Source organism: Pelodiscus sinensis, chromosome 3, assembly GCF_052426305.1.
Source record: "Pelodiscus sinensis isolate ZL-2025 chromosome 3, ASM5242630v1, whole genome shotgun sequence".
NCBI classification, from domain to species: domain Eukaryota; kingdom Metazoa; phylum Chordata; order Testudines; family Trionychidae; genus Pelodiscus; species Pelodiscus sinensis.
Window position 1 is genome coordinate 201,355,340 of NC_143054.1, and position 13,616 is coordinate 201,368,955.

The following is a 13,616-nucleotide window of genomic DNA, read 5'->3' on the forward strand; positions in this document are numbered from 1 at the left end:
GCTGTTATCGGCGCCCAAGTGGTGGCCGCAGAGCCCCGCCCCTTCTCCCACAGACACAGACCCCGCCCACCAACTCTGTCGGAAGAGAACGGCCGTGTCGCCGGCCGCGCAGGAAGATGACGTACACCTCTCGGCGCGAGGGGACGCGCCCCTTCTCCCTGCTAGCCCCGCCCTTCCCGTCGCGCAGAGGCCGTGGCCACGCCCCCGCCGGGCCTGTCAGTCAGTGCCGCGCTGCCCGCCCCCCTCCATTCTGCAGCGCGCTCGCGGGCTCCCCGCTCCGGCGCACGCGCGCCCTCGCGCCCATGAGGCGGCCTGCGGGCGCGTGCACGGGAAAGCCGCTCCGCCAGCTGGGCTGCGTTGCGCACGCGGTGCCGGGGCTTGTGTGAGAGCCCCTGGCACAAGCCCCCCTCACTGGAGACTGGCCGGGCCTCCCTTGCCCAGGGAGAGGCAGGTGCTCGTGCTGTGTCTGCAGCGGTACCCTCCCGTACCTGAGCTGGCACCTGGCCCTTGGTACCTGCTGGCTGCAAGGGTGGATTTATGCCATCGAGGCCACTGCTGACTCCACAGCCCATAGCTTCCCTTAGCATGGCCAGCCTGTTGCAGGCTAAGGTCTGAGTTACACACTCTTCCTGGGTGTTTTGGCAAGAAGATGCAAACAGTGCTTGCCAAAAGCCTGCCAGCCGTTTGTAAGAGGTAGCAGCACTACAAAGCTCGGGGTGGTAGGCCGTGCCCTTTCACCTAATGTAGACAAGGCCTCAACTTAGCTCCTTAATCTCCTAACATACAAGGCGAGTTCAAAAAAGGGGATGGACACAATAGCACACCACCAGCTCGCTTTCCAATCTGTGACTCTCTTCATCTGATTCCCCACTGTCTTGCACAATGCGTTGGCATTCACACCCATGCAAAATGCATGGCAAAAGATGCTCTGATGTGGTACCATGAACAGGGATGCTGTTTCCTTTGCACAGATGTAAATTATGACCTAAATCAGGGCTACTCAACTTTGGAAGCCCCGGAGGCCACAATGATACTCACAGTACATATGAGGGCCACAATTAAGTGGTTGCATATACATGAAAATATTTATGCAAAAAGCTGCTTTCACACTGACAGGCATGTATACAAAGATTAATGCAAGACAACACAACATGCAGACCCTATTTAAGTCAGTTCTGCTGATATTAATAAGATGCAATATTTACTCGATTTCCACCCATATGACAGCACTTTGAATGAGCAATGACAGTCCAGAAATTTAACTACTAAAACACATATCAACAGAAGACCTTTATATTGACTCACCATTGTGGAGCGTGTTCCCAGTGGAGGCCATGTTCAAAGGATCCCATCTGCAGGCTGCGTGTTGAGCAAATTAATTACATTTTGCAATTTCCTTTAAAAAAAATAGAGTGCAGGGGAGTGGTGCTCACCCAAGGCACTGTTAACCATCCCGATTTTAACAGATGTTTAGATCAATAGGAAAGCAATCCTCGGGAAGTTGAAAGGTCACATGTGGATTTTAGCAAGTATGAAAACGAATGAACATACTTTTGAACAATATAATTTTGCCCGTGCTCAGAGAAGTTGGTAGTGGAGCGGGGACTTGAACTCCTGAGTCCTAGCCCACCACACTAACCTTTGGACCATGCTTCCTCTGAGTCATGGTAGCAGGACAAAGACTGAATGGACATGGAGGCTGAACTAACCTGTTACCCATGGAGCTGTTATGTCCAGAACGAGGTGAGGCATGGTAACAGAGTAAACCTGCTGCTATCATGAGTAGCAGTTACTTGGAAACTGATCTATACAAATCTCTTATCAATAGGTCCAAAGTAACCTATCATATACCCTTGAGTACTGCTCCTCAAAAGGAGTACTAGAGTACAGGCTGCTTACAGATTCCTTTTGCTGTGTGTGTTTAAACTGTATGGTGACGCCAAGGCCATGCTCAGCACTGTAACTAGCATTCTCACAGTCACGACAGGACTGTCAAGAAAAATAACAGACTTCAGATCTGAAAAGTTACGTTACTTCTCAGGGCTACGGTTAAAAACTGAAATGCATTACTGAAACTAGGCATGTGATTTACTACCACAGCCATAATTGCTACTGCAATAACCCAATACAGGAGGCATGTGGGCTAAAGACACAGCCACTTGCGCATTATGCTGAGAAATTGTGCCAGGAAATGAATGACCAGGTCAGCTAAAGCACAAAGAGAGAAAGGAGGGGAAATGCATTTTAACCCTTGAGAGCAGCTCACAGGTTCCAGGTGATGTTTTTCAGCGTGGATGCAGAAGCACTCATGAGCTAACTGTGGTTGGTTGCTTGTCCAAATGAGGCTGCAGGATAATTAGATTGTGGGGAGGGCAGTTGCATTCTTGAACAAACATGCATTACATACTCATCTGTGTTAGCTGAATGGTGTTATGCATCTGCTAACCTAAGGGTTCAAAGGGCCCTTAGAGCAGGGAGGACCCTTCACGGAGTTGTGCTATACTGACACCTGCAAATAGGACACCGCACCTGGCAAAATACTACTACACGTCAATCTGCTAAAGCCTGACGTTTGGATGGATGCAAATTGTCTTGGGACTATACATTCCCTCCCATTCTCCGAAGAGCCAGTGTCATCTTTTTCACTTGTGTTACCATCTGTGATGCAGCTGTATGGCTGAACTGCCTGAAGTAATTAGCAGTGGAAACTGCCTAGAAATTTCACTGAGGAAACAAGTGGGAAAAATCTCAAACAAGAGTCAAACAAGTTTGCTCTCTATGATGTGTTGTATCTGCCCAAGGAGCCACAGTTGAAACAATCCAGTTTGTTTTTCATTAGGAAGAAATACACAGTGCAACCCAGAACTCCCTCCTTCTGTGGCTCTGTTTTGTGGTGGAGGTTTTCCTGTGCAATTGCAGTGCTCCCTAGTGGGTTATTGTCCAGTGAGAAGTAAACCCAAACAATTTTGGCATTGTGTTTGAATTGAAGAGTGAGATTTAACTCACCTTGATCTAGAAAATTCCTTTGCTTCTGAAAAGTAAACCATGTGTAAACAGATCACAATAATCAGTAAAGGCAGATTTGAGTTTTAGGAGCTGAATAAACCCATAGCTCAAAACCCTTAAGGGACAGGCAGTGTACAGCTAGGCTAAGGTGCAGCTAAGGTGTCAGCTATACCTGACACTGAAAAGAAGACACTTTATATAGGGACAAGGATTTCTTTTAATGAAAATCTGAGAACAGAAATTACTCCAGTTTACTTTTAAGGCACTTGGGCCCAGACCTTCACAGGTATTGAGGATTTGGACCTTGATCAAAAATATTTTTTTACTTAAACCATGTCATTACAAGGAAACAATAGAAGTTAATATGTTCCATAGATATAGCCAACATCTACAAAGAAGTCTTAAAAAGTCTTAAATAAAATTAAGAGCCTCATGGCCTATGCCCACAGTATTTAACAAATGTGTCTATCCAAAGAGGAGAAAAAAGGCAACATGGTTAAAACTCAGAGTTGGGAACAAGTGAAGTAAAAATGTGCAGGTTAGACACGTACACATCTGTGCAAAAAACATTTGGTTCACTCCAAGACTGACAACAGAGAAGGAGACTTTGCAGTCAATGCAAAATCTTATTTCCCTTTTTAAACCTTCCTGTTAGCCCTTCAGTTAAAAAAGAGTGTAAAGGTCACTCAAGATGCTATATTAGCTGCAGCGAAAGCTAATGTGATCTGAAAAATACAATTTCATGAGATAACATTGGCCAATAAGATGTTTGGAAGATTCTAAAACCTTTGTTTTTGTTCTTCATTAGTGAAGCCATCGTTCAGTTCGACCAACAGCCAAATCGGTTGCATATCTCTAGTTCTTATGTGGCCACCTTGCATGAGGAACAATCTCAAGAAGAGAAAGGCCTATGGGAGCTTCATACGCTCCCACATTCCAAGGAAACAAAGCAGTACACTGGAAGGCCAATGCCGCAAGCCAAGTCACAGGGTCTCCTTATGACCCCCCCTAATGACTTCAGTGGAGCTTGGCGCTGGGTCTTCACAGAATAGAGCGAAGCCTCGAGAGTGTGCAGTGAGTGACTCTCTTTAGGAGGACTGGTCCCTCATCTTTGAAACGGTTTCATTTACATCTTACGACAGAGACTGCCTGCAAGCTAGGAAGCACATTTTTAATTAGGCACCCAGACAATGGTGAAGTATACAGTATTAAGTGCAAAACTCAGTTCAACCTGGTTTTGGGTCTGTAGCTAGTCCCTAAGTAATGTAATAGGGGATCACAAAAATATTGGTATTTCACCTACTATTTGGAAAGTTTCATCTTCTTGGCAAAGTCATCTGAGAGCACATATCATTTCTTGCAAGATGCAAAAACAGCAGTTCTGAGCCCTGCCAAACTGAGGGTAGCTCAAAGCAGCAATACATACTTGAAAACACAACAGCTTAACTGACAGAAGTCACTGCAAGGAAGAGGGGCACTGAGGAGTCACAGTTAATTGCAATACTCGCTTTGCATGAAGTGCTCTGATCTTGCTTAATGGGTTACTTTTTAAGGTGATTTTGGTGAAGTTGTTTACATGACTTTAGAGATTCACAAGGTTTCTTCTGGCTCACTGTGGCTCAAATGCCAGTGCATATACACATCTTGCATGCTATCACTACATAAGGGTTACTGCAGTGAATTTGTCTCTTTCGGCACAAGATTTGCACAAGTACATCTATACCCTTTGTAACAGTTAGCTTCCATTAGTACCTTTATATTAAGACACTAGTTACACATTCAGTATGAACAGAAGATACAGCTTTGCCTCAGTTGCTCACCAGAGCAGATGACGAATGAAATGACTAGCTTCAAACCAGCAAACCCTTACCTGCACCCTTAACTTTTACTCACCTGGGCCATCTCAGAAGGACTACTCTGGTGAGCAAAGAGGCCAGTGTGAAAGTGTTTACAATATGGAGGCTTATATGGGAAACTTGAGGTTACTCCAGTACAAAAGTCCATTATTCCCACCACACAGTTTCCTTGCTTTTATGTGAATTGTACACTCTTCATAAAGGCTTTTTTTCTTTCCCAACATCAATTTTCATTACTATGGAGACAGTTTTACAAGTATTTGAACAAGTGAGTCTGTCCACTCTGTAAAAAAGCTGTTCTGAATGTTTTCTGCTTGAAAAGCACTTTTTAATGGTGGTGGAAGACATGTAGGATAGGCATCTCATGGAGATTTAATAGGCTTCTAGCTGCAAACTTTTAAGGGAGAGAGCTTCTGGATCTATGGTGCTGGGGTACCCCAGAACCTCCATGTATCTCAGGGGCTTTTCAAGGATATGGGGGTCCATACGCTGCTTGTTTTGCACAGGAATGGCCAATGCACTGGAGAGATCTGGAGGAAGCTCTCAGGATTTTCCATGGAATAGGGTAATGCTGCTTATTGTATTTCATTAAAACTGCAGCCCCTAGTGACAATAAAAATGACAGATGAATTTAATAAAATATGTACAACGGTCACTCTCCTCCGTAAGATATGCAGCGTGGGCACAGTGTGATCTAAGAATGCACACGTCTCGGGAGTAAGATTATACCACAAGCAGTTTAAGATTTGCTTCCATGTTTAGCAACCTGTTATCAGAATCTTTCATGGCTCAAGAGCTCATAGCTACCCTCACTGGAGGCTACCTATTGCTCTAATATAGACAGAGAAAATATGCAATTTTGCCAGCAATTCAAGTTCTGATTAGTTATTCGATCCTGGGCCAAATCCTGAAACTCCCCGAAGTCCATAAAGTTTAGCCAGAGTTAGGTTTCCAGTTGGATTGCAAGTTTCAGCTCCATGACTCCAAATGATCCACAGCAGTGTAGAAATTACCATGGAAATCACTTAACCATTTGGGGTAGCTACTGATACAGAGTGGCAGGGGGCTCCTCGGGAGTGGGGCCAGAGCGCACTGGCTGCCGGCCCCGCCCTGGGGACTACAGAATAGTCAAGTAACTGATAAGAATTCACAAGGTTACTCAACCATTCAGTTAACTGATATTTAACATCCCTAACTGGCAGAACTCTATTAAGAGCAGAGGAGGATTAGGCATGATACCAACAGAATATATTCTAACCTTGTAATATGCAAAAAGAGGCAGGGAAATCTTGTACCAATCAGTCCAGTTACAGATTAGCACTCCCGAATCTCTGGTGTCAGGGTAACATGCAAACTAACCAATCAAAATATAAACTTGGAACCCTTTAAACTGTTATAAATGACTATGAATATTTTTCTACAACTATTTTCTCTTCCCTTTATTTTTTCCCTATCCTAGCCTAATTATTTTCCTTAAGGAGTTTGAAAGTGATGTTCCTTTCTCTTGTTCCTGGTGGAATAGGCAGCAAAGTTCTAATCGCCGACCTTGCAGAGAATTCTTTCAATGGGAGTAGAATGAAAAGATAGTTTAGCATGACTGTAGCACTAGGAAGAGAGGGATACTCCTAAAGCATGGTTGTCACCTACAAACCTTACTAGTTACTGACCAGGAGAATGAGTAGACACAAGCTTTCAAGCAACACAGAGCTCTTAGAATCATAGGGCTGGAAGAGATCTCCGGTCACTGATGCCTCTCCTATGGGGCTCAAAGCGTAACGGTCTCTTCCACCAACAGAAGTTGGTCCAGTAAAAGATGTTACCTCTTTCATGGATAAGGACTAACAGCTACAGCACCACTGCAGACAAGGACCAGGTCTACACTAGACATGGAAGGCTGGGTAAGGTATGTAAAATTCACAGCTGGAGCCAGCTTACCCCAAACCCAAGCTTGGTGCTGTCTTCACAGAGGGAGGCTGACAGGAGCAAACACTCCCATCGGCTTCCCTTACCCCTCACAACTGGCACTGAGGGTGCTGGCAGGAGCTGCTCTCTGCAGTCAATGTATGGGTCTTAACTAGACCCACTAAATCAAACACCAGAAGAGCGCTCACCAGCACAGTGATGAAGACTCACCAAAAAAAAAAGGAACGTCTTTTCAGGAAGTCCATGCATGGAGTCTATCTCTCCTGCCAGTAAAATTCAGCAAGGCTGGCCCTATGTCCATACGGCCAGGGAACATTTGAAAGTGGGTGAGTCATTCCCTGCCGGCAAAAACGGAGGAGGCTTAGCAAGTCATGAAGGTTACTTCATGAGAATTGCACGGCTTGCCTTGCCTCCGTTGCTGCCATGTCTGAGTCCCTCCCGGGAGGCAAGGAAGCACAATGCCCTTTTTGCAGATGAGGCAGTGGGCACAGGGAGGTGACGCACCTGATCCAAGATCATACCGAATTCATTACACTGTAATAACTCCCAGGTGTCTGTCGCTCACTTTTCCTATTCTTCAAATGTGAGAGACCCTCAGTGCTGTCACGGGATGAAGGTGGCTCGCAGGGGCTACTTACCCTGATACGTTGCACCTGAGGGGAGGCCTTGCCATAACTGCCAAGCACTCACAGAGCATGGAGTCTTCTAGGCAAGAGTATGTGGGGACTTGTATAAAGCCAGGAAGTTCAAGCAGAAGGTGCCGCCATATGGAAGCAAAGAGGTGGTGAGGAGGAAACTCGGGGGTGGAACAGAAGCCCTGGGACCTTGTCCCTTGTGGAAGAGCTCATCCAGAGGATGAAGAAGAAAACCCCTGAATGCAGAATAGTAAGCGACAGCAGGAGATGGGACTGTGCAGACCTGGGCTGTTGATGGAAGGGTCCCTGGCTGGAACATGGAGCAGTGCCCGAGTTCCCCCACCCCTCACAGGGTAAATGGCATGTCTGGAATGGGAAGACTGCCTGGGGCGGCACAGATAGCTGGTCCAGTGAAACGCTGTTACCCCACAAGGAGAAAGCTACAGTGACCTGGCCGCAGCACCAAGCACTGCTACAACTAGGAGGGGCTGAGTGCACGCACAGGAAGGAAGGAATGGGAAGTCAGACCAAGCAGAGCTACTCCACAGAGGCAGCCATCAGGCGATACCCCAGGGAAGGGAACAATCCTGTTACTTCAGAATTTCCAAATATTTCATGGGCTTAGAGGAGGCTAATCATCCCCAAGCCCAGGTGGGTGCTGAGATCCCTTTCCCAGAGGGCATAGGAACCGAACTTCAGAGGTACTGAGGTGCCTCAGTGCCATTGATTTCAAAGGGAGCTGGGGACCTAAAGAGCTTTGCGGATCTGGGCCTAGGTTCATTAATCTGAGGGAAGGGAATGGCTGGGATCCTTTGGACCCCAGACTGACTATTTTGAGGCCTGAAACCATAATTAGGTGCTAAAGCAACTGTAATGAAAAGAATATGGCTACTTGATCTGCTCCATTTGACAAATAGTGCACATGCGCTATACACTGCAGCGTATAGCACGGCTAAAATAAAGCACTGTGGCAGCTACCTGAACTGGGAAAATCAAGTTATATTAGGTTGTGGCTTCCCCATCCCAGGATGTGTTTAAAAACAGGCTGGGGATGGTCTAAGCTTGGTCCTGCCTAGGCCCAGAGGGCTGGACTCGATGACACCTCAAGGTCCATTCCAGCCCATGTCTATGATTCTAAGTCAGTGTTTCTTAAACTGTGTTCCGAGGCAGACCAGTTTTTGCTCAATAACTTCCCCCCACCCAACCCTTTTTTTTTTCTTCTCAACAAAAAAATCCTTGGTGTTCCTCAGAAAAAAAAGTTATTGTTTGGTGTTCCTCGGTCTGAAAACGTTTAAGAAACACTGTTCTAAGGGGAATGAAAAATGGAAGATGTGTGTTATCTTACTATTTTCCAAAAGGGCAAAATATATTATACATGTTCTTCCCTGTGTGTCTGAAGTAGCTAGGGGAAAGTGTTACTTCATGCATTAAAAACATCACCTACCTCAATAGTCAAACATTTTACTAGCAATTTATTTTTAATGCAGCTAATGTAATCTTCAAAAGGCTGCTATCCACCTCCCCTAAAAATAGTGTGAAAACACTTAGATTTGGCAGATTCAGTAAGGCACTTGGTTAGAAGGTTTTTGACATATGGTGCTTCACATTGTGTTGTCCATGGTTTCCAAGGAAAGAAAGAAGGCAGCTGTAAACCATAGTCTATGAGAGATTATAAGTAAGTATGTTGTGAAAGGAATAATTTTTTCTCTTAGGAGCGAGCAGAATTAGATGATAGTCCATGAAAGAGCAGTTGTCTGGAGGGTTATTTAGGATCCTCCAAATTTCATTAGGAAAGAGACGTGAGCCTTTTCCTATGAAGATGCAGACTGCTCGGTCTTGTATTTCTCGTAGGCATCTACTATTTCTGCAACAATGATTGGATCATCCAGCGTGGTGATATCTCCCAAGTCACTGGATTGGTTAGTGACTATTTTCTTCAACACCCGTCTCATGATTTTCCCAGATCGCGTTTTAGGAAGCCGTTTTACCACCTACAGAGAAGAACAAATCCACTTGCCTTACAATTGTGCAGCTAACTCAGCTAGTCCCTGAAGAATTTGATCCTGATGAGAATATTTGAATGAACCCAGCCTTGAAACAATCCCATTGCATACCCCCGAGAGGTTCCTGGGAACCGCCTCCGAGCTGGGCTTGGAGGGCAGTGCCCAGAAAGAAGGAATACTGCAACATTTATTTGTATTCGTTTTCAACTGATTTTTCTCCTTTCTTTTTCTGGTTTTAGCCCAACTGCAGATGCTGGATTCTAAGCGCTTTGAAAATAAGGCTACTCAATCAGATGCTAAACTAAAGTTAGAAGGTGGGTTGTAGGCACCTGTGTCTGGAAACCTGGGCCTCAGCACTCTCATATATCTGAGCGTGGCTTGCAAAGCAGCAGGCATCATCTGCCCAGTTGTACGGAGCAGGAACAGTTAAGCTGCCTGCTCACAGTCACACTGTATGGAATATATCTCAGTGCCCTGATTCCCCATCACAAGTCCTATCCACAATAGTCTGCAAGCTGCCATGTACAGACACGGGTTAATGGTAACTCATAAGGTCATAGGGAAGGCCTTCGAGAGGAACCTGAAGGGTTACTATTTGTACAGATCACTCCTTTACACAGAACAGAGGCACAGACAGGCCATGCCATCTGCCATATGACGAGGGCCCCGCCAAACTCACAATTCGTTTTGGTCAATTTCATGGTCATAGGATTTAAAAAATCATTCATGTCATTATTACAGCTATTGAAATCAGAAATGTCAGTGTTGCACTTAAAGGGGTCCTGACCCAAAGAGCAGTTGTGGGTGGCTACAAGGTTATTATAGGCTGGGTGCGGAGCTGCCTCCATTACTTCTGTGCTGAGGCTGGCAGTGATGCTGCCTTCACAGCTGGGAAGCTGGAGAATGTCAGCTGATGGTCGGGAGTTAGGGATGTAAAAGGTTAAATAGTTAACTGGTAAGCATTAGGCTTACCATTAACCAGACCTTAACCATTACATCCAGCAAATGGCCATCCATGCTGGCTCAGCCAGCCAGAAGGACCCCCGTTCTAGCCATGCGTGTCCGGGCACAGCAGCCCTGGCCACAATGGGTCACCCAGCCAGGTGGACCCCAGCCACAGAAGTCTGGGTCGGTGAGACCCAAGGCCTTGCTAGGCTAAGCTGGCTAGCTGGAGCAACCCAGGCAACCCACCCTGCACCGGCCTGCTGGGGGATCCCAGCCCCTATCATGCCAGGCTAGCTGGAGTGACCTTGGTTAAGCAGATAAACTATGAATTTTTAATAATTACACCACTATTGGGAGCACAGTCCAGCTCTGAACACAGCTGGCACCGTTGTATGGAGGTGCCGCCCTTACTTCTGTGCGGCTGCTGTTGGGGTGCTTCCTTCAGAGCTGGGCACCGGCTAACAGCTCCCACACTCCCACTGCCCTGCTCTAAAGTTAGCCCAGAAGTAAAAGTGGCACTAGCATGATCCCCTCCCCCCACAAAAAAAATAATCTTGTGACCCACCCACTACTCCTCTTTCAGTCAGGGCCCCCAATTTGAGACACATTTGTCTCCCCCATGAAATCAGGTCTTTTGTGTGCTTTCACCCTCCATGCTACAGATTTCTCCGAGGGAGATCAGATTTCAAGGTCCATGACACATTTTTCAGTCCTGAATTTGGTAGGGCCCTACATATGGCTGCTCTGTTTTGGGATGCATGTGCTGAAAACAGGCCAATGGGTAACTGCTACTCTGTAGGGAAATGGAGCAGTATGATCAGCCATGGGCTTTACTCTGGGACTAACTGGGGAAATTGCTTTCACTGAGGTCTAAGCTAGTCACTAAACTTGGCCAGCATCCCTTTAAATGGCCAAGGCACATTCTGCCACTGCTCTGCACTTGCTCAGCCTATGGCTGAACTAGGGACGTAAGCGACTAGTCGCGCACTCCCTGCACGGCTTCTGCTTTGGAACTGTTCAAGAGCCCATTTCAAAGGCTCAGGCACCGCAGGGAGCGTGGGGGCCAGTCGACTGTTCGATTAGTTAATTAATCTAAATTTAACATCCCTAGGTTGACCTGCTCCTTACTGATGTCCAGATTAAATAAATGCCGGGGTGAGATGAGCATCACCTGGTACAACGGTGCTTTACTTCGCTTTGGCTGTGGTATAACTGCAGCTTTGCTCTTGTATGTTCCAACCTTCCCCCTTAATGTTTGGGTTTTTTAATCAAATAAAATGGGAGTATTCTGTATATCTTTGTATTTCCGTCGGTCACTCCTCGGTCTGATTAACTGCATTGTGTGCCCGGCAGACACAGAAGCATATGAACATAGCAAGGATGCTGTATTAAGATGGAGGCAGGAAACAGACCTTTTAAGCAACTTGGCTATGTGTACATGCTTTGAACATGAGGGGCCACACCCCCTTCCTCCCACACATGCCGAGCTCTCCTCAATGTAGTTTGGAAGCGGAAGTAAAACAGCTGGTTTGAAATCCCCTTTATGTGCTCCTGATTCGTAGGGTAGGCTCAGTACTTGGCATAAGCCAGAGGTGGCCAACCAGTTAGACACTAAAATCAAAAGAGCTGTGGATAGTAGTGCAAAGAGCCACACAACCCTCCCCCAGAGCCAGGCACCCCACTCTAACCCAATGAATCCCTCCTCCCCCAGAGCCAAGCACCCCCGCTCTAATCCAATGCCTCCCCCCTCCCCCAGAGCCAGGCACCCCCGCTCTAATCCAATGCCTCCCCCCTCCCCCAGAGCCAGGCACCCCACTCTAACCCAATGAATCCCTCCTCCCCCAGAGCCAAGCACCCCCGCTCTAATCCAATGAATCCCTCCTCCCCCAGAGCCAAGCACCCCCGCTCTAATCCAATGCCTCCCCCCTCCCCCAGAGCCAGGCAGCCCCAGGCACCCTCGCTCTAACCCAATGCCTCCCCCCTCCCGCAGAGCCAAGCACCCCCGCTCTAATCCAATGCCTCACCCCTCCCCCAGAGCCAGGCAGCCCCAGGCACCCTCGCTCTAACCCAATGCCTCCCCCCTCCCGCAGAGCAAAGCACCCCCGCTCTAATCCAATGCCTCACCCCTCCCCCAGAGCCAGGCACCCCACTCTAACCCAATGCCTCACCCCTCCTCCAGAGCCAGGCAGCCCCAGGCACCCGCGCTCTAACCCAATGCCTCCCCCCTCCCCCAGAGCCAGGCACCCCCGCTCTAACCCAATGCCTCACCCCTCCTCCAGAGCCAGGCACCCCCGCTCTAACCCAATGCCTCACCCCTCCCCCAGAGCCAAGCACCCCCGCTCTAATCCAATGCCTCACCCCTCCCCCAGAGCCAGGCACCCCCACTCTAACCCAATGCCTCACCCCTCCTCCAGAGCCAGGCACCCCCGCTCTAATCCAATGCCTCACCCCTCCTCCAGAGCCAAGCACCCCCGCTCTAATCCAATGCCTCACCCCTCCCCCAGAGCCAGGCACCCCCGCTCTAATCCAATGCCTCACCCCTCCCCCAGAGCCAGGCACCCCCGCTCTAACCCAATGCCTCACCCCTCCCCCAGAGCCAGGCAGCCCGCTCTAATCCAATGCCTCCTCCCTCCCCCAGAGCCAGGCACCCCCGCTCTAACCCAATGCCTCACCCCTCCTCCAGAGCCAAGCACCCCCGCTCTAATCCAATGCCTCACCCCTCCCCCAGAGCCAAGCACCCCCGCTCTAATCCAATGCCTCACCCCTCCTCCAGAGCCAGGCACCCCCACTCTAACCCAATGCCTCACCCCTCCTCCAGAGCCAGGCACCCCCGCTCTAACCCAATGCCTCACCCCTCCTCCAGAGCCAGGCACCCCCACTCTAACCCAATGCCTCACCCCTCCTCCAGAGCCAGGCACCCCCGCTCTAATCCAATGCCTCACCCCTCCTCCAGAGCCAGGCACCCCCACTCTAACCCAATGCCTCACCCCTCCTCCAGAGCCAGGCACCCCCGCTCTAATCCAATGCCTCACCCCTCCTCCAGAGCCAGGCACCCCCACTCTAACCCAATGCCTCACCCCTCCTCCAGAGCCAGGCACCCCCGCTCTAATCCAATGCCTCACCCCTCCTCCAGAGCCAGGCACCCCCACTCTAACCCAATGCCTCACCCCTCCTCCAGAGCCAGGCACCCCCGCTCTAATCCAATGCCTCACCCCTCCTCCAGAGCCAGGCACCCCCACTCTAACCCA

At 48.5% G+C, this 13,616-nt stretch overlaps 1 protein-coding gene across 1 annotated transcript in view; it reads right to left on the minus strand.

Moving 5' to 3' along the window:
- Positions 1-3,199: 3,199 nt before the first annotated feature.
- Positions 3,200-13,616, minus strand: part of ACSS1 (acyl-CoA synthetase short chain family member 1) — a 75,954-nt gene continuing 65,537 nt past the window's right edge. Inside the window, 1 exon segment of the mRNA XM_089777595.1 lies at positions 3,200-9,411. Coding sequence (XP_089633721.1) covers positions 9,232-9,411 — 180 coding nt within the window. The 3' untranslated portion in view covers positions 3,200-9,231.